Consider the following 24,078-nt stretch of genomic DNA (forward strand, 5'->3'; position numbering starts at 1 on the left):
CTGGATTTCGGTACTGCCGTGGCCAGATTTACTCGAATTCATGTTCAGGGGTATCTGAGCATCACTGCTGACTTAGATGTAACGGGGTAGTAATGCTGCGTGACTGTCAGGCCCGCATTTACCTCACAAGAGCCTATAGGCACAGCTGTCCTGGCACCTTAGACTTCGCGCTCAAGTGTGCTGGCTGTCCCAGCTGTCACTTTTCCCTTACTTACTTTGCCCATCATAGGTAGCTACAGGTGCCACTTAGTATTAGGTAGTCAGAAGTACCCTCAATATTAAGTAGCTAGAGGTGCCCCTAAGTATTAGGTAGCTAGTTGTGTCCCGACTGAAGGGAGATCTTGTCAGTGCTATGCACAGAGCTTGGTGACTAACCTCTCATTTACACTCTTATCAGGACTCTGCATAGGGAAGGAGGGAGGGAAGCACTTGGGGAGGGGAGTGAGCCTCCTTTCCATCCTCAGGCACCAGTAGGCACGTTCCTACAGTGCCTTATGGTAAATCCTGGTGTCTGCTAACTTAGCTCTAAAATAATTAGTAGCAGAAGTGTAAATTCAGTAATAAATAATAACATGTGGGGTAGATCCTCACAGAAGTGACTGCTGGCAAGAGAGTGAAGTATATCCTTTGAAACCACGTAACTGATGATCAATTAGCTGGCAGCTGGGTAATTAACCAAGAGCTAGAGGTTTCGATTGGCTGCATTTCTACACATTCTGAGTTAGTGGAGGCATTATACCTCAGGCTACTTTCACAGTATTGCATGCATTAACAGTTACAGTGAAGCATACTTTTCATTGATAGTATGCTTCACTATGTATGATGCAACAGATGAGTAATGTGGCACTGCTCTTCCATTCTGTTGTGTTGCATTTTTGCTGTTAAAAGGGATCGCAATGCAATGCACCACTGTGAACCTATCCTCACCTGGTGTCCTGATGGTCAACTGCAGTGTTGTAACAATAACGCTTATGGGGGGGGGGAGGGGATTGGTGCTATGTGGGCACAATAATCCTCCCTCTTCTGTAGAGTGTGGGATTTCTAGATGCAGACGAAACCTAACCTGTTTTTATTGCATATTATCCTTCTGCAAATTAGGTCCACACTTGGTGGAGGGGTGTTACCCCTTTTTTCCTCCAATCTACAGTGGTTGCCTCAGCGGTAACCAGCCTTTGTGAGTATTATTTCACGCAAAGAATTTCCCCATCTACTCTAATCATAACATACTACACTATTGTGGGTTTTCTATTTCCCATTTTGTCTTCTTACAACTAACTTCAACTCCTGTTTGTCACCTGCTTGTCCTTGTTATGGTCACGACAAAGTCTCTTTGCAGCTTGCCTTGACCTTTGATAGAGACATCAACGAAGCATGTTTGCTGCATGACTCGACCCTTGCTACAGCTATCAACCAAGCTTGACAATCAACTGATTTCAAACCCAATACTACTTTACTTATCTCCTTCAAAGGCCTGTTGAATTGTTGGTTCCAGTGGCATGCACTCAGCATGGGACCGCAAAAGTCTTTCAATTACTGTATTTTTTGGACTATAAGACTCTCATTTTCTCCCCCAAAAGTGTGTGTGTGGGGGGGAGGGGGAAGTCACTGCGTCTTATATTCCAAATGCAGGGAGTTCCTGACGTGTGAATGTCTGCCAATACAAACCTCCAACACGCCGCAATGTAGGGGACTTCCTGTACTGTGTTAATGCAGAGGAGGACACATAGGGACAGACGGAGGACACAGGGGGAAACAAAGGGACATAGAGGAGGACACAAGGAAGATAGAGGCAGACACATGGGGACAGAGGATGACACAGGGAGACACAAGAGGTACAATGGGGCATGAGGTACAAAGGGGACATAATTCACAAGATGTCCCTTCACCATGGATGCACCAGGTTTAGTATATATAATAAATATATTTTTCCCCTGGTTTTGTCCTAATAAACCTAGGTGCGTCTTATGGTCAGGAGCGTCTTATAGTCTGAAAAATACGAAGACGAAGATCAATGGGCCTATAAGACTACACACTTGGTGCATACACTATATTCTTTGTCTGTTCCACTTGTAACAGAAGATGTTACACTTAAAGGGGCACTATGATGAAAAATTTTAAAATTTTAAATATGTGCAAACATAGACAAATAAGAAGTACGGTTTTTCCAGAGAAAAATGAGCAATAAATTATTTTTCTCTTATGTTGCTGTCACTTACAGTACATAGTTATTTGGGTTGAAAAAAGACATACATCCATCAAATTCAACCAGAGAACAAAGTACAACACCAGCCTCCTCCCTCACATATCCCTGTAGATCCAGAGGAAGGCGAAAAAAAATTACAAGGCGTCCCTCGGCTCCTCCCACGATGCGCTCCAATCCGGCGTCACGTGACTAAAAACACTTCCTCCTTCCGGGTTGAAGGAGGAAGTGTATAGTCATGTGACGCCGGATTGGACCGCATCGTGGGAGGCACCGAGGGACTAATGAAGAAGACATCATGATAGGTAAGATTAAACCCCCACCCAGGCCGCAAAGCTTTACTGGGAGGAATTCGGATAGCTACTATCCGAATTGCATCCGGATCGGATTTGAGCAGCCCTGGTACCCAGAACTGAATTCCATATTCCAGATGTGGCCTTACTAAGTAAGGGCAATATTATGCTAGCATCTCGAGTTTTTATTTCCCTTTTAATGCATCCCAAAATTTTATTAACTTTAGCTGAAGCAGCTTGGCATTGAATACGATTATTTAGGTAGGTAGGTAGTAGAAATTTGACAGAAGTGACAGGTTTTGGACTAGTCCATCTCTTCATAGGGGATTCTCAGCAAGGCTTTTATTCTTTATAAAGATATTCCCTAAAAAGCATTTAAGCAATGATGCTGGCCAGCTTCCCTGCTCACTACACAGTTTTTTGGCATTTGGACAGAGCAACTGCCATTCACTAAGTGCTTTTGAAAATAAATAAATCCTTGAGAATCCCCTATGAAGAGATGGACTAGTCCAAAACCTGTCACTTCTGTCAGATTTCTACTACCTACAGTAAGTGACAGCAACATAGGAGAAACGTAATTTATGGCTCATTTTACTCTGGAAAAAATGTACTTCTTATTTGTATATGTTTGCACATATATTAAATTTTACAATTTTTCACCATAGTGCCCCTTTAACCAGCCTGGCGGTATGGACGAGCTCAGCTCGTCCATCACCGCCGGAGGCTGCCGCTCAGGCCCTGCTGGGCCGATTTTCTTCAAATAAAGTGCAGCACACGCAGCCGGCACTTTGCCAGCCGCGTGTGCTGCCCGATCGCCGCCGCTCTGCGGCGATCCGCCGCGAGCAGCGGCGAAAGAGGGTCCCCCCAGCCGCCTGAGCCCAGCGTAGCCGGAACAAAAAGTTCCGGCCAGCGCTAAGGGCTGGATCGGACAAGGAAGGCCGCTCATTGCGGCCTTCCTTGTTTATTCTGGGCGCCGGAGGCGATCGGAAGAACGCCTCCGGAGCGCCCTCTAGTGGGCTTTCATGCAGCCAACTTTCAGTTGGCTGCATGAAATAGTTTTTTTTTTATTAAAAAAAAACCCTCCCGCAGCCTCCCTGGCGATCTTATCAGAACGCCAGGGTGGTTAAAGGATAACTGAGGCAATGGTGTTGAATAAAAGTTTTTACCTTATTTACTGCAAAAATTATCTGGGCTACGGAATGCATCCTCCTTTCCCCCCTGATTGCATCCAACTGTGACGAAAAGTGTCTGGACGGGGCTCCAACGCTCCCCTGGGTCGCCATCTTTGTCCTTGAAGCAGTAGTCCGCAATAGCCACCAGGCCAGCGCAGTTCGCATGGCTGCATGTGTACCTGCATAGTTCGAAAGCCCTCTGCCACCTTTCGCTTATGCATGATGTCCTGAAGACCGCCCAGAGTGCAGACAGAGTGGCAGAAGGCTTTCAAACTGTGCAGGCACACATCCTGACATGCAAACTGCGTAAAAAGTGCTTCCGGGGCAAGGATGCCAACTCAGGGGAGGGTCTCGGTCCAGATACTTTTCGCTGCAGTTGGAAGCAATCGGGAGAAAGGAGGATGCAGTCGGAGTCCACATCCCAGATACTTTTCGCAGCAAATAAGGTAAAAACTTTTATTCAATGCCTTCACCTCAATTATCCCTTAAGGATAATATCTTGCTTACCATTACCTGAAAGCGTAAAAGAGGAAATTCCTTAAAACAGAGACAGTTTCTGTAAAATCATAGCAGCTTTTGCTACCTGAACATTTTATATCTTTGCGTTTATTGGGATTTTTACACGCTCAAACCTTTCTTATACACCATATTTCTTTATTAGTCATTTTTTTTATTATGAACCATACTGTACATAACATGGACAATTTTAAACACTACCAAACTTTAAACCTTTTTTCTGCGATTTCTCCACTGTATTTTGTGTTACGTTTTATAAAATCATTTTCATGCATAGGAATGTAATAAAAGTGCAAACACAGTACATGAAGAAGAATATAAACTAGATGTCCTAATGTATAATAAAAAGATAGAGAATTTCAAAGCACAAGACCATCTTCAGATCATCTTCAATGCATTCTAAACTGAGCTGTAGTCAGTAGAGTTCAGGAGAGCAGGTTGTTTGGTCATGAAACAACTACAGAGCCATTGGATTGGAATGGAAATGGGAACTACAAGGCTTGGAACAGATTTCCATTATAAACCTGCCTGTTCTAAGGTAGTGTTTCTCATCACTATTACAGCATGTACCCCTTTATCCCTGACTGTGTTTACTATGTACCCCAGTGCATTAGCATCATCTCGAGTACTTATTTACAGGTATATTTGTATGGTATCATTTTGTAGAATGCTTTCAAAACATTCCTTTAAATTTATAAGTAAAAAGGAAAACTTACATAGTTTGATAAATCACAATATTATTTATGATGTTTTTATTCCAAATTGATTTACTGTGACAAGCTCATGTGCCCTTTAAAATGAACCCAAGGTGAGCGTGATATGGAGGCTGCCATATTTATTTCCTTTTAAGCAATTCCAGCTGCCTGGCTGACCTGCTGATCCTCTGTCTCTAATGCTGGGTAGACACATTAAGATTTCCCGCTCCATTCGCGGTTCGATTCGATTATTTCAAACATGCTCGATCGGATTTCGATAGTTCCTGCCGTCGATTTTTCATACTTAACATAATAAAACGATCGAAATCCAATCGAGCATGTTTGAAATAATCAAATCGATCCGTTTGATCCCGTGAATCGAACGGGAAATCTCAACGTGTGTACCCAGCATAATACTTTTAGCAATAGACCCTGAACAAGCATGCAGCAGATCAGGTGTTTGTGACAATATTGACATTTCTGACAAGATTAGCTGCATGCTTGTTTCTGGTGTAATTCAGACACTACTGCAGGCTAATAGATCAACAGGACTGCCAGGCAACTCATATTGTTTAGAAGGAAATAAATACGACAGCCTCCATATCACTCTCACCTCAAATTCACTTTAAAGTGTACCAGAGATGAAAATAGAAGATACTTACCCTGGGCTTCCTCCAGCCCCCTCGTCTGAGTCCCACACTGGAGGAAACCCCGGGTAAGTATAAAATCTTTTGTTATTTCCATCTCTGGTTCACTTTAAAGGTAGTTCCTGGGGTACACACATTGATGGCTGATGTTCTAAAGCACTAAACAAAAAGATATAAATGTTCTTATAATATCTTGTTTGGACTATTGTTATATACTGCTTTTTGGCCTAAACAACTAACAGTCTGAGATCTCTCCAATTTGTACTGAAGTCATCTGCTTGACTAATTAAATTCTTCTTCTTCTTCTTTATTATTATTAATTGTGTTTATAAAGCGCCAATATATTAGGCAGTGCCGGACAATACTTCTCTACTGCTCCTGTCTGTCCAGCTCTCCATTGGTGGCCAAACTCGTAACACCAACATACAAAGCTCTCCACAATCTCTCTCTCTCTGATACATCTCCTCACTAGTTTCCATATACTACCCCAATGGCAATCACTGCTCCTCACACAATCTTCTTCTGTTCTCCTCTAGAATTAGCTCCTTGCATTCATGCAGAAAAAGTTCTCACAAACCTCACCCCTGCTCTGGAATTCCCTTTCAAAACATGTCAGTCACTTGTCTTCAACCTTTGAAATATTTAAGTCCCTCAATCTCAAGCATACATTTTATCTTAGGCGATTCCCCTTCAACCTCTGGTCAAGTTGTTTCCTCCCTAGTCCTTTAGATAGTATGCTCACTGGGGCAGGGTTCTCTCACCCTTTTGTGTCTTGGAAGATGCTATCAATTTTGTCACATGATGTGTACTATATCTGTATCATGTACCGATGTTTATATTTTGTGAACACCATGGTCTGTATTATGCACTTCCTGTTTGTCGCTTACCCTGTATAGCACCACAGAATATGTTAGTGTTTTTATATCAATAGTAACAATAATGTGTTTAGAAATAGATTTTATCAGTAAATGATAAGACATCAGACATTCTTGTTGAAAAAGAGTACTTTTTAATTTGTTGTCAGTTTTCTGTTAATTACAGGTTGTTTCTTACAGTCCAATTTTTTAGCATAGCAAAGCTTGTCTTGAATGTTACAGGAGGCCCAATCACACTGAAGCTCTGGCATGTTTGTCTCTGACATTCATGACATGCTGCATCTGGTGAATGTATTTATCTTAACTTTGAGGGACAAATTGGTTCTCCAAATGAGATCCTATTAACATGTGCAAACAGCTATTATAAAAGGAATAAAGCAGAAAAAAATGTTGTCTGATATTGATTAAAAATTATTATAGCCAATCAGTCTTTGCTGGGAAAGATGCAGGATTATTGCTGTTGGGAAGTTAAGCTTTCCACTGGGAATAGGAGAGAGATGAGTACCAGAAATAACCTATTTTTGTGTGTTTGTACTTTTTTGCATTCTGGATGGAATGTTTGAGGATGGTCCACCTTTGATTGATTCTACTCTGCATACGTTTTCTTTGATTAACTCTGGATGAGTCTTCTCCAACTGAAGGGGACGTGGTTATAGGAGATGCTTAGAGGTTCTGCTGTAGATCAAGTAACATGCAGCCTTTTATCCTTTTTTTGTATTTGCAGGCTAGATTGAAAACTGGCAGGTATTTGTATATAATTTATTCTATTTTGTGGTAGGGGTGAAACGCAATGGGACCTCTAGTTATTCTAGGGAACTAAAATAGGTAGTAATTTACTTTACATAAAAATCGTACATGACCATTTCTGCATATTTAAGTTGTCGCTTATTCTTTCTTTTTCTTTCTCTGCTTTTATTCCATCACGGACTAGCCAGATATCAGTGTATATAAGAAGGGATCTCAGTTTCCATAGAAGGGTACACATGTGCACCAGTTTTAGTTGCTTCTTTATTCACATTTTTATAATTGCATTTATAACAAAAGTTTTTTTTTTTAGGATTTAACACATTCATAACTGTAAAGACACATGATAGTAAACAGAAGACCAGCAGAAGACCCCATGAGGTTATCCAGTCCCTTCTCCTGAGAAAGCTGCTCCTTAAAGCTCAGACACCTTATGAGGACTTGGCGGCCCCAAACTTTCTGTAGTGGAAAAGGCTCTTGGTATCCAGGTCTCCAGAGTACTTAACAGCTTCTGCGAACAGTTTGACGACCTGAAAAATAAATTAGGTATGACAAGTTACAAAATGAAAGGCAGAAGCTAAAATATTTAAGCGTAATTTGTGATATTATTAGTATTTATATAGCACCGACATCTTCTGCAGTGCTGTACAGAGTATATTGACTTGTCACTAACTGTCCCTCAGAGGGGCTCACAATCCAGTCCTTACCATAGTCATATGTGTACTGTATGTACTGTATGTATTGTGTAGTGTATGTATCATAGTCTAGAGCCAATTTAGGGGGAAGCAAATTAACTTATTTGTATGTTTTTGGGTTGTGGGAGAAAACAGGAGAGCCCAGAGGAAACCCATGCAGACACGGGGAGAACATACCAACTCCCTGCAGATGTTGACCTGATTGTGATTAAAACCAGGGAGCCAGTGCTGCAAGATGAGAGTGCTAACCACTATGCACTGTACATATAAACCACTAGGTGTACAAAAATCAAGCAGAATTAAACTGTACATTCTATTAAATTGTGTGTGATCCTTTCATACTAAAGTGCTTTTCCACACCCATATGCTTACTCACATGTGACATTTAATGCCATAAAGGGTAGAGACACCCCCCCCCCACACCACCACCTCAACAGACAGCAGGAAACAATGTAAATGGAGTGGCTGGATGGTGTTATGATTAAGGGCTCTGCCTCTGATAAAGGCAATGTGGGTTTAAATCTCGGCTCTTTTTGTTCAGTAAGCCAGCACCAATTCAGTAAGGAGTCCTCAAGCTAGACACCTTAACACCCCTGCCTACAGAGCGCAACCCAGTGGCTGCAACTCAATCGCTCTGATTCTGCCAGGAGAAAAGTGCGATATACATGTTGTGTCTTGAGTGAGCGGCGGTAAAAAATTAGATTCTGAATGTGGTAGTATTTTCCAGACCACCACCAACAATCTATTGCATAAGAGGGTAAAACATAGTCATGCAATAGATTGGTGAGTAGTAAAACATAAAATGCATCATATTTTAAGTTCAGATGAATATTACTTTAAAGTGACCCTGCACTGTCTGCAATAAATAAATGAATGAATAAAAGTAACAGCAGCCTTACTTACATCTCCATGCTGGATTTTTTGTAAAATAATTATTTGATGAGGGCTCTTAATTTTGTTTGCAAAGCATTTGGCATGGTATTTTTACTAATGTGATTTTACTGGTTTTTAACCTTATTTTTTAAACAATCCCAGCCCCAGTTCAATACTGTATACAGTATGTAACAACATATTTTATATATAAAATGTCCACCATTCTGGCAGGACCTCTAATAAAATGTAATGTCTGTGCTGCATAAAGACTATGGCAAAATGGATGTTAGCTAAAAAGGATTCAAATACAGATTTGTGGAATAAAAATGAAATATATAACTGAAACAATAAATGGCTTTAACATACTCTAATTACTTCTAACCTGGAAAAATGAACAGTGTATTTTACTTACATCAGAGGTAATAAACCAGTTATTTTTCTTATAACACTCAGGGCAAACTGTCGCAATGTTGGTTGTAGTGATGGTCAATAAGATGCAAATAGTTTCAAGTTTATGCAAATGTATGCAAATATATGCAGCTTGAAAATGAACCAATCTAATTTTACCTCAGAAGGATTTCATTAGTTAATTTTCAAGCTGCATAAATATTGCATACATTTGCATCACCTTGAAATCATTTGTATCTCATTGGTCTTCACTAGATGGTTGGCACCAGCTGGAAGCCAGCTTAGCTTTCACTTTCTCATTACCAGGGTATATCGCAGTTAGAAATGACACAGCCCAATGCTTTCTCCTCCCAAATCCCAATGCCTTGATGCAGTCTCAGCAACATTAATACCCCACTGTTATTGCCTGTTCCAGGGGAGTTACTCTGCCACAGGACAAATTTTACCTAGGATCTCCAACCTTCAGACTTTTTTGCCTTATAATATCTTGGTCATGTTCAATATACACAGTACATTGTTGATGGTAACTTACCTGGAAGTTGGTAAGTAAAGCAATGCCGCTGTCCACAGCAGTTCTCCTTATCACAAAGTTATCCCGCACATACTTGGTGTTGTTGTTTGGCAGGTTAATGACCATGTCGATGTTCCCTTCTTTAATCAACCTGCGTACAGGACATAGCTAATCAGTTATTAAAGATCAGGTTTATATTACAACATACAAAACAGAAACTGTGGGAAGAACTGAAGACTCCAGCTACCAATGATCTGGCAGCAGATTAATTTTATAGCAAATCCTATATACTAATACGCAGTTGTAATTATGGACAGCGTGGAGACACTGCAGCCAGCAAGCAGCAACTGCTAACTTAACTTCTGATCTGCCTGGAATCCTATATACTAATAGAAGTATGTAATTATGCACAGACGGTGGCATTTGCTTTGTGGTGTGTAGAGTTGGGCCGAACGGTTCGCCGGCGAACGGGGTTCGCGCGAACTTAGATGGTTCGCGTGCGGGTACCGCACGCGAACCTTTTGCGGAAGAAGTTCGGTTCGCCCCATAATGCACCTGAGGGTCAACTTTGACCCTCTACATCACAGTCAGCAGGCCCAGTGTAGCCAATTAGGCTACACTAGCCCCTGGAGCCCCACCCCCCCTTATATAAGGCAGGCAGCGGCGGCCATTACGGCCACTCGTGTGCCTGCATTAGTGAGAGTAGGGCGAGCTGCTGCAGTCTCTCATATAGGGAAAGATTAGTTAGGCTTAACTTCTTCCTGGCTGCATACCTGTTCTGTTCAGTGAGCCCTCAGCCCACTGCATACCTGTACTGTGATCCTGCCACTGCATAGCTGTTCAGTGATCCTGCCACAGCATACCTGTTCTGTTCAGTGAGCCCTCAGCCCACTGCATACCTGTACTGTGATCCTGCCACTGCATAGCTGTTCAGTGATCCTGCCACAGCATACCTGTTCTGTTCAGTGAGCCCTCAGCCCACTGCATACCTGTACTGTGATCCTGCCACTGCATACCTGTTCAGTGATCCTGCCACAGCATACCTGTTCTGTTCAGTGAGCCCTCAGCCCACTGCATACCTGTACTGTGATCCTGCCACTGCATAGCTGTTCAGTGATCCTGCCACAGCATACCTGTTCTGTTCAGTGAGCCCTCAGCCCACTGCATACCTGTACTGTGATCCTGCCACTGCATAGCTGTTCAGTGATCCTGCCACAGCATACCTGTTCTGTTCAGTGAGCCCTCAGCCCACTGCATACCTGTACTGTGATCCTGCCACTGCATACCTGTTCAGTGATCCTGCCACAGCATACCTGTTCTGTTCAGTGAGCCCTCAGCCCACTGCATACCTGTACTGTGATCCTGCCACTGCATAGCTGTTCAGTGATCCTGCCACAGCATACCTGTTCTGTTCAGTGAGCCCTCAGCCCACTGCATACCTGTACTGTGATCCTGCCACTGCATACCTGTTCAGTGATCCTGCCACAGCATACCTGTTCTGTTCAGTGAGCCCTCAGCCCACTGCATACCTGTACTGTGATCCTGCCACTGCATAGCTGTTCAGTGATCCTGCCACAGCATACCTGTTCTGTTCAGTGAGCCCTCAGCCCACTGCATACCTGTACTGTGATCCTGCCACTGCATACCTGTTCAGTGATCCTGCCACAGCATACCTGTTCTGTTCAGTGAGCCCTCAGCCCACTGCATACCTGTACTGTGATCCTGCCACTGCATACCTGTTCAGTGATCCTGCCACAGCATACCTGTTCTGTTCAGTGAGCCCTCAGCCCACTGCATACCTGTACTGTGATCCTGCCACTGCATACCTGTTCAGTGATCCTGCCACAGCATACCTGTTCTGTTCAGTGAGCCCTCAGCCCACTGCATACCTGTACTGTGATCCTGCCACTGCATAGCTGTTCAGTGATCCTGCCACAGCATACCTGTTCTGTTCAGTGAGCCCTCAGCCCACTGCATACCTGTACTGTGATCCTGCCACTGCATAGCTGTTCAGTGATCCTGCCACAGCATACCTGTTCTGTTCAGTGAGCCCCCAGCCCACTGCATACCTGTACTGTGATCCTGCCACTGCATACCTGTTCAGTGATCCTGCCACAGCATACCTGTTCTGTTCAGTGAGCCCTCAGCCCACTGCATACCTGTACTGTGATCCTGCCACTGCATACCTGTTCAGTGATCCTGCCACAGCATACCTGTTCTGTTCAGTGAGCCCTCAGCCCACTGCATACCTGTACTGTGATCCTGCCACTGCATAGCTGTTCAGTGATCCTGCCACAGCATACCTGTTCTGTTCAGTGAGCCCTCAGCCCACTGCATACCTGTACTGTGATCCTGCCACTGCATACCTGTTCAGTGATCCTGCCACAGCATACCTGTTCTGTTCAGTGAGCCCTCAGCCCACTGCATACCTGTACTGTGATCCTGCCACTGCATACCTGTTCAGTGATCCTGCCACAGCATACCTGTTCTGTTCAGTGAGCCCTCAGCCCACTGCATACCTGTACTGTGATCCTGCCACTGCATACCTGTTCAGTGATCCTGCCACTGTATACCTGTTCTGTGAACCCGCCACTGTATACCTGTTCTGTTCAGTGGACCCGCCACTGTATACCTGTTCTGTGAACCCGCCACTGTATACCTGTTCTGTTCAGTGGACCCGCCACTGTATACCTGTTCTGTGAACCCGCCACTGTATACCTGTTCTGTTCAGTGGACCCGCCACTGTATACCTGTTCTGTGAACCCGCCACTGTATACCTGTTCTGTTCAGTGGACCCGCCACTGTATACCTGTTCTGTGAACCCGCCACTGTATACCTGTTCTGTTCAGTGGACCCGCCACTGTATACCTGTTCTGTGAACCCGCCACTGTATACCTGTTCTGTTCAGTGGACCTGCCACTGTATACCTGTTTAGTGAACACGCCACTGCATACCTGTTGTGTTCAGTGAACCCGCCACTGTATACCTGTACTGTTCAGTGAACCCACCGCATCAGTGCGCATACCTGTGCAGTTAAGTGAACCCACCTACCTACGTGAGTGCACGCAGTGTGATATACCACTCCGTGCATACCCGATATGGACAAAACAGGTAGAGGAAGAGGAAGAGGTAGTGGCAGAGGCAGAGGAAGGCCACCCGGCAGGTCTGCGCGAGGTCGTGTAAATGTAATTTCGTGTGGACCTGGCCCACAGTACAGTGCTCGGAAGAAGGCACGTCCCATCACCTCCCAAGATTGTCAGGACGTGGTTGAGTATTTAGCGACACAGAACACCTCATCTTGCTCAGCCACCAGCGCTACTACTAGCACCACTTCCGCTGCATTTGACACTTCGCAAGAATTATTTAGTGGTGGTGAAATCACTGATGCACAGCCATTGTTACAGCCAGATGAATTTTCACCAGCTCATATGTCTGCGTTACGCGACAACACTATGGATGTAACGTGTAAGGAGGATGAAGGACCTACACATTTGGATTTTTCTGAGGCAAGCGAAGCTGGGCAGGATGATTACGATGATGACGATGATAGGGATCCTCTGTATGTTCCCAATAGAGGAGATGAAGAGGGGGACAGTTCAGAGGGGGAGTCAGAGAGTAGTAGGAGGATAGAAGTTGCTGAAAGAAGCTGGGGCAGCTCTTCGTCAGAAACAGCTGGTGGCAGAGTCCGGCACCATGTATCGCCAGATTCGCCACCTATGTACAGCCAGCCAACTTGCCCTTCAGCATCAGCTGCTGAGGTGCCCACATCCCAGGGTGGCTCAGCGGTGTGGAAATTTTTTAATGTGTGTGCCTCAGATCGGACCAAAGCCATCTGTTCGCTCTGCCAACAAAAATTGAGCCGTGGAAAGGCCAACACTCACGTAGGGACAAGTGCCTTACGAAGGCACCTGCAGAAAAGCCACAAACAGCAATGGGATGGCCACCTGAGCAAAAGCAGCAGCAGCACACAAAAGCAAAGTCACCCTCCTTCTCCTCTTCCTCCTTCAGGTGCATCATCTGCTTATGCCGCTCTCTCCCTTGCACCTTCACAGGCACCCTCCTCCACTCCGCCTCTGCCCTTGAGCGGTTCCTGCTCCTCTGCCCACAGCAGCAGTCAGGTGTCCGTGAAGGAAATGTTTGAGCGGAAGAAGCCACTTTTGGCCAGTCACCCCCTTGCCCGGCGTCTGACAGCTGGCGTGGCGGAACTGTTAGCTCGCCAGCTGTTACCATACCGGCTGGTGGACTCTGAGGCCTTCCGTAAATTTGTGGCCATCGGAACACCGCAGTGGAAGATGCCAGGCCGCACTTATTTTTCCAGAAAGGCCATACCCCAACTGCACCGTGAAGTTGAGAGGCAAGTGGTGTCATCTCTTGCGAAGAGCGTTGGGTCAAGGGTACACCTGACCACGGATGCCTGGTCTGCCAAGCACGGGCAGGGCCGCTACATTACCTACACAGCCCATTGGGTGAACCTGGTGGTGAACGATGGCAAGCAGAAAGCGGCGGACCAAATTGTGACACCTCCACGGCTTGCAGGCAGGCCTCCTGCCACCTCCTCTCCTCCTGCTACATGCTCTTCGCTGTCCTCCTCCTCCTCCTTGGCTGAGTGGCAGTTCTCCTCTCCAGCTACACAGCCCCAGCTCCGCAGGGCCTATGCTGCATGCCAGGTACGACGGTGTCACGCCATCTTAGACATGGCTTGTCTCAAAGCGGAGAGTCACACTGGAGCAGCTCTCCTGGCTGCTCTTAAGAAACAGGTGGATGAGTGGCTGACCCCGCACCACCTGGAGATAGGCAACGTGGTGTGCGACAACGGCAGCAATCTGCTTGCCGCTTTGCATATGGGGAAGCTGACACACATACCCTGCATGGCACATGTCATGAATCTGGTGGTTCAAAGATTTGTGGCAAAGTACCCTGGCTTAGCGGATGTCCTGAAGCAGGCCAGGAAGTTCTGTGGGCATTTGAGGCGCTCTTACACAGCCATGGCACGATTTGCAGAAATTCAGCGTAAAAACAACATGCCGGTGAGACGCCTCATTTGCGATAGCCCCACTCGCTGGAACTCGACCCTCCTCATGTTCTCCCGCCTGCTAGAACAGAAGAAAGCCGTCACCCAGTACCTCTACAACTGGAGTAGAACGAAACAGTCTGGGAAGATGGGGATGTTCTGGCCCGACAACTGGACAATGATGAAAAATGCATGCAGGCTCATGCGGCCGTTTGAGGAGGTGACCAACCTGGTGAGCCGCAGTGAGGGCACCATCAGCGACTTAATTCCCTACGCGTACTTCTTGGAGCGTGCTGTGCGTAGAGTGGCGGATGAAGCTGCGAATGAGCGTGACCAGGAACCGTTACGGCAGGAACAGGCATGGGACCAATTTTCATCAGACCCAGCTGTTTCCTCAACACCTGCGGCAGCACAGAGGGGGGAGGAGGAGGAAGAAGAGAGGTCATGTGCAGAAGATGAGTCAGACTCAGAGGATGATGAGCAAGGTGTTTCTTTGGGGGAGGAGGAGGAGGAGGAGGGGACAGCGGCAGGAGAACAACCGCAGCAGGCGTCGCAGGGGGCTTGTGCTGCGCAACCTTCCCGTGGTATTGTTCGCGGCTGGGGGGAGGAGGTTGACTTACCTGACGTCACTGAGGAAGAGCAAGAGGAGATGGAGGGTACTGGATCCGACTTTGTGCAGATGTCGTCTTTTATGCTGTCCTGCCTGTTGAGGGACCCCCGTATAAAAAACCTCAAGGGGAATGAGCTGTACTGGGTGGCCACACTACTAGACCCTCGGTACAGGCACAAAGTGGCGGACCTGTTACCAACTCACCGGAAGGTGGAAAGGATGCAGCACATGCAGAACCAGCTGTCAACTATGCTTTACAATGCCTTTAAGGGTGATGTGACGGCACAACGCCAGCAAGGTACCACTGCCACTAATCCTCCTCCCGTGTCCACGCAGTCAAAGACAGGACGCTCCAGCGATCTCATGGTGATGTCGGACATGCGGACGTTCTTTAGTCCAACGCCTCGCCGTAGCCCTTCCGGATCCACCCTCCACCAACGCCTGGAACGGCAGGTAGCCGACTACCTGGCCTTAAGTGTGGATGTAGACACTGCTGTGAACAGCGATGAGGAACCCTTGAACTACTGGGTGCGCAGGCTTGACCTGTGGCCAGAGCTGTCCCAATTTGCCATCCAACTTCTCTCCTGCCCTGCCGCAAGCGTCCTCTCAGAAAGGACCTTCAGCGCAGCTGGAGGCATTGTCACAGAGAAGAGAAGTCGCCTAAGTCACAAAAGTGTTAAGTACCTCACCTTTATAAAAATGAATGAGGCATGGATCCCGGAGGGCTGCTGCCCGCCCCAAGACTAAGTCAGTCCCCGCACATACAGCATCTCTGCCTGCACGCCGTGTGACTGGCTGCCTGGCCTGCCCCAAGAAGACTAAGTCGCTCCCAGTCCCTCCACACAGCATGTCTGCCTGCAGGCCGCTTCACTACCTTCTCCGCCACCACCAACAGGGTCCGGGACTCCAGGCGGATTGCTGAATTTTTTAGGCCGCTGCTAGCAGCGGCCGCTGTAATAATTTTTCGGGTGCGTGTACATGACTGCCTAATTTTTCTGGCTGCACTGCGGGCAGCTGCAACAACAAAAGAAAAGGCATGAACATGCGCCCATTCCCCTTCGTGATCATTACCTTGCCGTGGTGAAGGGGCTTGCGTATCACAATGGAGCAATGACCGGCGCCTAGATGAGTGTCTCGGGGGGCACACCCACGATAATAAGGTCGTTGCCTCATTGTGGTCAGACCAAATTTGATCAGCTGGACAGTCACTGTTCTGTCATTCAGCTACATCAGCCAGGTGACTGACCATATGGGCTGTAAAGCCACCAAAACCTGCACTCTCGCCATGGTGCGCACCAGTCCAGCACGGCCGTCACTACACAAACAGCTGTTTGCGGTGCGTTACACGATGAGTTTGGTGCGTCAGTGTGAAGCAGTACCTTAATTACACTACCTGATTGATGTATACACATGCAAGATGTTTGAAAGCACTTTAGGCCTGTCATTTAACATTCAATGTGATTTCTGCCCTTAAAACGCTGCTTTGCGTCAAATCCAGATTTTTCCCGGGGACTTTTGGCATGTATCCCACTCCGCCATCCCCCCCTCCAGGTGTTAGACCCCTTGAAACATCTTTTCCATCACTTTTGTGGCCAGCATAATTAATTTTTTTTTTCAAAGTTCGCATCCCCATTGAAGTCTATTGCGGTTCGCGAACTTTAACGCGAACCGAACCTTTCGCGAAAGTTCGCGAACCCGGTTCGCGAACCGAAAATCGGAGGTTCGGCCCAACTCTAGTGGTGTGCACACAGGCTTTGGGTGGCGGTGACATTTGCTTGGTATACTACAGTTGTGGTGTGCATGCAGGCTTTGGGTGGAGGTGGCATTTGCTTTGTATACACCAGTTGTGGTGTGTGCACAGGCTTTGGGTGGCAGTGAAATTTGCTTTTTTATACAGCAGTTGTGGTGTGCGCACAGGCTGTGTGTGGCGGTGGCATTTATTTGTATACTGCAGTTGTGTGTGTGCGTGCAAGCTTTGGGTGGCGGTGGCATTTGCTTTGTATACAGCAATTGTGTTGTGTGTGCATGGGCTTTGGGTGACGGTGGCATTTGCTTTGTATACAGCAGTTGTGGTGCGTGCACAGGCTTTGGGTTGCGGTGGCATTTGCTTTGTATATTGCAGTTGTGGTGTGTGCACAGGCTTTGGGTTTCAGTGGAATTTGCTTTTTTATACAGCAGTTGTGGTGTGCGCACAGGTTTTGGGTGGCGGTGGCATTTGCTTTTGTATACAGCAGTTGCGGTGTGCGCACAGGTTTTTGGTGGCGGTGGCATTTGCTTTGTATACAGCAGTTGTGGTGTGCGCACAGGTTTTGGGTGGCGGTGGCATTTGCTTTGTATATTGCAGTTGTGATGTGTGCACAAGCTTTGGGTTTCAGTGGAATTTGCTTTTTTATACAGCAGTTGTGGTGTGCGCACAGGTATTGGGTGGCGGTGGCATTTGCTTTGTATACAGCAGTTGTGGTGTGCGCACAGGTTTTGGGTGGCAGTGGCATTTGCTTTGTATACAGCAGTTGTGGTAAGTGCAGGCTTTGGGTATCAGTGGCATTTGCTTTGTATACAGCAGTTGTGGTGTACGCGCAGGGGTTGGATGGTGGTGGCATTTGCTTTGTATACAGCAGTTGTGGTGTGCGCACAGGTTTTGAGTGGCGGTGTCATTTGCTTTGTATACAGCAGTTGTGGTGTGCGCACAGGTTTTGGGTGGCGGTGGCATTTGCTTTGTATACAGCAGTTGTGGTGTATGCGCAGGGGTTGGATGGTGGTGGCATTTGCTTTGTATACAGCAGTTGTGGTGTGCATGCGCAGGCTTTGGGTGGAGGTGGCATTTGCTTTGTATACAGCAGTTGTGGTGTACGCGCAGGGGTTGGATGGTGGTGGCATTTGCTTTGTATACAGCAGTTGTGGTGTGCATGCGCAGGCTTTGGGTGGAGGTGGCATTTGCTTTGTATACAGCAGTTGTGGTGTACGCGCAGGGGTTGGATGGTGGTGGCATTTGCTTTGTATACAGCAGTTGTGGTGTGCGCACAGGTTTTGGGTGGCGGTGGCATTTGCTTTGTATACAGCAGTTGTGGTGTGCGCACAGGTTTTGGGTGGTGGTGGCATTTGCTTTGCATACAGCAGTTGTGGTGTGCGCACAGGTTTTGGGTGGCGGTGGCATTTGCTTTGTATACAGCAGTTGTGGTGTGCGCACATGTTTTGGGTGGTGGTGGCATTTGCTTTTTATACAGCAGTTGTGGTGTGCGCACAGGTTTTGGGTGGCAGTGGCATTTGCTTTGTATACAGCAGTTGTGGTAAGCGCAGGCTTTGGGTATCAGTGGCATTTGCTTTGTATACAGCAGTTGTGGTGTGCATGCGCAGGCTTTGGGTGGAGGTGGCATTTTCTTTGTATACAGCAGTTGTGATGAACGCACATGGTTTGGATGGCGGTGGCATTTGCTTTGTATACAGCAGTTGTGGTGTCAGCGCAGGCTTTGGATGGCAGTGGCATTTGCTTTGTATACAGCAGTTGTGGTGTGCATGCGCAGGCTTTGGGTGGAGGTGGCATTTTCTTTGTATACAGCAGTTGTGATGAACGCACATGGTTTGGATGGCGGTGGCATTTTCTTTGTATACAGCAGTTGTGGTGTCAGCGCAGGCTTTGGATGGCAGTGGCATTTGATTTGTATGTTGCAGTTGTGGTGTGCGCGTAGGCTTTGGATGGTGGTGGCATTTACTTTCTATACAGCAATTGTGCTGTGCTAGCAAGCTTTGGGTGGCAGTGGCATTTGCTTTGTATACAGCAGTTGTGGTGTGAGCACAGGCTTTGGATGGCGGTGGCATTTGCTTTGTATACAGCAGTTGTGATGTACGCACAGGCTTTGGATGGCGGTGGCATTTGCTTTGTATACAGCAGTTGTGGTGTGTGTGCAGGCTTTGGATGGCGGTGGTATTTGCTTTGTATACAGCAGTTGTGATGTACGCACAGGCTTTGGGTGGCGGTGGCATTTGCTTTGTATACAGCCGTTGTGGTGTGCATGCGCATGCTTTGGGTGGTGGTGGCATTTGCTTTGTATACTGCAATTGTGCTGTGCTCGCAAGCTTTGGGTGGCAGTAGCATTTTCTTTGTATACAGCAGTTGTGGTGTTAGCAGAGACTTTGGGTGGTGGTGACATTTGCTTTGTATTCAGCAGTTGTGGTGTGAGCAGAGGCTTTGGGTGGTGATGGCATTTGCTTTGTATGTTGCAGCTGTGGTTGGCATGCACAGGCTTTGTGGTGTGTGCACAGGGTATCTATTGGAGTAGAGATTTGCACATTATAAACAGGGTAAACTAGTACCTCTATAGCTAACTGTTTGAGCCATTACGTTTACAATAATCTGAATCTTAATGCACCAGATACAATCCTATTGTTCACAGGCACACATACAGTGCAAGACTATTTTACAAGTATTTTATGCAACTGATGAAGCACATGCAGTCCAATTAGTGCAGCTTGTATTACCTAAGTATTGCATGCATTGCTAGAATAGCACAGGTTTCACTACTTGAGTAACATGAGATACACTAGCAATGCACAGGTTATCTACTGTAGGTAAAGTGAGTGGCGCTACTTGCATAATTCAAGCTATGTCAGTGGTGTAAATAGCAGTAACCTGCTGTGCACATGGTAATGTTACAGACCTTACTTAATATGTTCCCATTAACATTAAATACATGAACTTACATAACTGTCTAAATAATAGTAAACAGCACTAAAGTGATTAGCATAATCACGTGTCTCATGAGAACTCCTAGGAGTGTGTAAGAGGTTAAAAAGGACCAGAAATCGCTCTTACTAAAAAGCCTATGCACAGAAATTTGCCTTCTTTAACCTCCTTGATGTTCAGTTTCTGCTGTATTTCTGTGCAAAAAGTGATCCAATCAATTTTCATAACCATTTGTACTGTAACTTAACAAAATGTGTCAAGCAAGGGTCTAGTGTACATTATGAGTCCAATAAAAGCTTGAAACACAAAATCTAAACAAAATTTCAAAATTACTCCCCAAAATTTCTGATCATTATACTTCCAAGCTACAGCTGCTCAACCTGCACGACTACAAAAAGTAAAGGTGGCCATACATCTAGAGATGATGGGTAGATTTGACCAAGAGAGAAACTTTCTCTAATCAAATCTGATTAGAGAGAGATCGGTCGGCTACCCGTACTCTGCAGACTGATTCCTGATAAATTTCAAAATTAAATTGCTCGGGAATCGGCCCGCACCTGTTGCCTCGCCGCTGTCAAAATGTATTTTGGTGTGTGAATTTATACATTACCTGTCCTGTGTCACCCACCACGTGGTGCCCATCTGTCTTCGGAATCCCCCGCAGATTATTGTAGGTAGGTATCCAGGTCTAGGTGCCCCCAGTATAGGATTAGCTAGGTACAGGTTTCCCCTAGTATAGGCTAAGTAAGTACAGGTGTCGCTCAGTACAGGCTAGGTAGGTACATGTGTCCCTTAGTATAGGCTAGGTACATATAAGTGTCACTCAGTATAGGCTAAGTAGGTGCAGGTATCTCCCAGGATATGCTAGGTAGGTACAGGTTTCCCCTAGTATAGGCTAAGTAAGTACAGGTGTCACTCAGTACAGGCTAGGTAGGTACATGTGTCCCTTAGTATAGGCTAGGTACATATAAGTGTCACTCAGTATAGGCTAAGTAGGTGCAGGTATCTCCCAGGATATGCTAGGTAGGTGCAGGTGTCCCTCAGGGTAGGCTAGTTAGGTGCAGGTGTCCCCCGGGATAGGGTAAGGTAGATGCAGGTGTCCCCCAGGATAGGCTAGGTAGGTTTCCCCTAGGATAGGCTAGGTAAGTGTTCCCCAGGATAGGCTGGTTAGGTGTCTCCCAGGATAGGCTAGGTAGGTGTCCCCCAGGATAGGCTGGTTTGATGCCCCCAGGATAAGCTAGGTAGGTGCCCCCCCAGGATAGGCTAGGTAGGTAGGTACCCCCAGGATAGGCTAGGTAGGTGCCCCCAGGATAAGCTAGGTAGGTGCCTCCAGGATACGCTAGGTAGGTAGGTACCCCCAGGATAGGCTAGGTAGGTGCCTCCAGGATACGCTAGGTAGGTGACCCCCCCAGGATAGGTTAGATAGGTAGCTACCCCCAGGGTAGGGTAGGTAGGTGCCCCCAGGAAAGGCTGGTTAGATGTCCCTCAGAATAGGCTAGCTAGGTACAAGTGCCCCACAGTATTAGTTAGGTAGGTGCTGGGGCTCCTGTACAATGTAGCCAGCATTAGTAATGTTAGGCAAAGTGCCCCCCACCCCCCGATCCCCCCCTAATCCCCCAATGCAGCTGCTGGATACATACCAAGCCTCGTTCCAGCGTATGCTATAGCCTCCTTGCACAGCTCTGCATATCTTCCAGTATGCGGAGGATGGGGGCTGAAGTCATGTGACGTCTGACGTCAGACGTCACATGACTTCAGCCCCGATCAGACGTCACATGACTTCAGCCCCGATCCTCTGCGCAGGTGCAGTATAAGCTTCCTCTTGGGCTCTGGCAGAAATAGCCAAGCCCATTCGTGTCTGCTCTTCTGCACAGGTGCAAGTCACCTGCGCAGTAAAGTGGGACTGATTGGGCTCAGCTCTTTCTGCCAGAGCCCAAGAGGAAGCTTGTACTGCACCTGCGCAGGAGCTCAGATTGTAAATATTCTGCAGCGGGGGAGCGGAATATTGTTCCAGGACAGTGCAGGCACAGAACGGCTAGCAGAAGCCTCAGGTAAGTAAAACTTCTTTTTTCTTTTAAAGGAGAACTGTAGTGAGAGGGATATGGAGGCTGTCATATTTCTTTCCTTTTAAGCAATACCAGTTGCCTGGCTATCCTGCTGATCCTCAGCCTATAATACTTTTCGCCCTAGACCCTGAACAAGCATGCAGCAGATCAGGTGTTTGACATTTTGTCAGATCTGACAAGATTAGCTGCATGCTTGTTTCTGGTGTTATTCTGCAGGCAGATAGCTCAGGAGGGCCGCCAGGCAACTGGTATTGCTTAAAAGAAAGTCAATATGGCAGCCTCCATATGCCTCTCACTACAGTTCTCCTTTAAAGTATCTTCAGGTTTCCTTTAAAGAGAATCTGTATTGTTAAAATCGCACAAAAGTAAACATACCAGTGCGTTAGGGGACATCTCCTATTACCCTCTGTCACAATTTAGCCGCTCCTCGCCGCATTAAAAGTGGTTAAAAACAGTTTTAAAAAGTTTGTTTATAAACAAACAAAATGGCCACCAAAACAGGAAGTAGGTTGATGTACAGTATGTCCACACATAGAAAATACATTCATACACAAGCAGGCTGTATACACCCTTCCTTTTGAATCTCAAGAGATCATTTGTGTGTTTCTTTCCCCCTGCAGCTATCTTCCACTGAAGTGTCAGGCTGTTTCTTCCTGCAGAGTGCAGAGTGTATGTAATTCCTCAGTATGTGAAAGCCCAGCCAGCTCAGAGGAGGATTTATCCAGCTTGTAAAAGATAAGAGAGAAGAGAGAAGCTGCCCTAATCTAAATAATACACAGGCAGTGTGCAGAGAGGGGCCTGGAGGGGGGAGATGCATCACAGAACTACAACACTGAAGAACTTGGCAGCCTTCCAGACACAGGCTGACAAGTCTGACAAGAGAGAGATAAGTTGATTTATTACAGAGATGGTGATAGTAGAACGAGCTGCAGTAAGCCAGAGCACATTAGAATAGCTTTTGGAACTTGTAGGATGATAAAAAACAGGATGCAATTTTTGTTACGGAGTCTCTTTAAGTAGATTAGATCTCATATGCTGCAGATGATCTGTCCATGGTGCTGAACCTGTGTTTGCTATAAATAGTAATTAGATCTCATATGCTGCAGGTGATCTGTCCATGGTGCTGAACCTGTGTTTGCTATAAATAGTAATTAGATCTCATATGCTGCATGGTGCTGAATCTGTGTTTGCTATAAATAGACAGTTTCACCAGAAAGCAATACAAAAAAAAAATACCCTCTGAGGACTGGTCTGTTCCAGTCCAGTGATATTCCTGGTTCCACTTGCACATACATTATTTCTATCTCTCTCTAATACGCATTAACCTTTTAGTAGTCACATATAGTTAGCTACATAGAGCCACATTTTCGTGCCTTCCCCAGCCTGGCAGGCAGTGCAGGGCAGGCGGCAGGTAGCTGTTATATTTACCTGTCTTGACACTGGATCGGCTTCTCTTGCTTCACCCACAGTGCTGCAATTCCAACATCGTCTGGCTTCTGATCACATGATATTACATGTTATTGGGGCTTAGAGTATGGTGTCGGTGTTGCAGCGCCACCGTGTGCTGGAAGAGGGGTGGTGGCAGAGTCTCTTCAATCACCCCACTGTCTCTTCCATCACCCCACTTCCACCATCGGGTCATGCTGTAACGCTGACACCATCTTCTGAGCCTCGATCACATGTCATGCCATGTGAGCGGAAGCCAGAAGATGAAGCAGTGCTGCCCCAGGTGGAGGAAGAGGAGGCCGACAGGTAACTATAACGGCTACCTGCCGCCCACTCTGCATGGCTGCATTAGGCAGCCATGTTTAGCCAGCTTAGGATGCCCTGCCACAAGTCTTCTAAAACGAGATAACTCAGGACAAATGGTTTAAAGGTTAAAGGGGCACTATGGCAAAAAAAACTGTCAAATTGAAAATGCTTGTGCACACGTACAAGCTGGGATCCCCGACTATGAGTAGAGTAAGTGATGTGACAGCAGGCAGAGCATGGCGGGGTAAACCGCAATGATGCACAAGGCTGTATTTTATTGTTTTATTGCAACATATTTCACAGGGAGCATACAGCATAAGGAATCCACA

At 46.5% G+C, this 24,078-nt stretch overlaps 1 protein-coding gene across 1 annotated transcript in view; it reads right to left on the reverse strand.

Annotated features, from left to right (window-relative positions):
* Positions 1–6,509: 6,509 nt before the first annotated feature.
* CPS1 (carbamoyl-phosphate synthase 1) overlaps positions 6,510–24,078 on the reverse strand; it is a 204,067-nt gene continuing 186,498 nt past the window's right edge. Inside the window, exons 37-38 of the mRNA XM_068245395.1 lie at positions 9,651–9,780; positions 6,510–7,672 (exon numbers count right to left, since the gene is read on the reverse strand). Coding sequence (XP_068101496.1) covers positions 7,574–7,672; positions 9,651–9,780 — 229 coding nt within the window. The 3' untranslated portion in view covers positions 6,510–7,573. The remainder of the gene's footprint in view (positions 7,673–9,650; positions 9,781–24,078) is intronic.

This window comes from Hyperolius riggenbachi, chromosome 7 (assembly GCF_040937935.1).
Source record: "Hyperolius riggenbachi isolate aHypRig1 chromosome 7, aHypRig1.pri, whole genome shotgun sequence".
Taxonomy (NCBI): Eukaryota; Metazoa; Chordata; class Amphibia; order Anura; family Hyperoliidae; genus Hyperolius; species Hyperolius riggenbachi.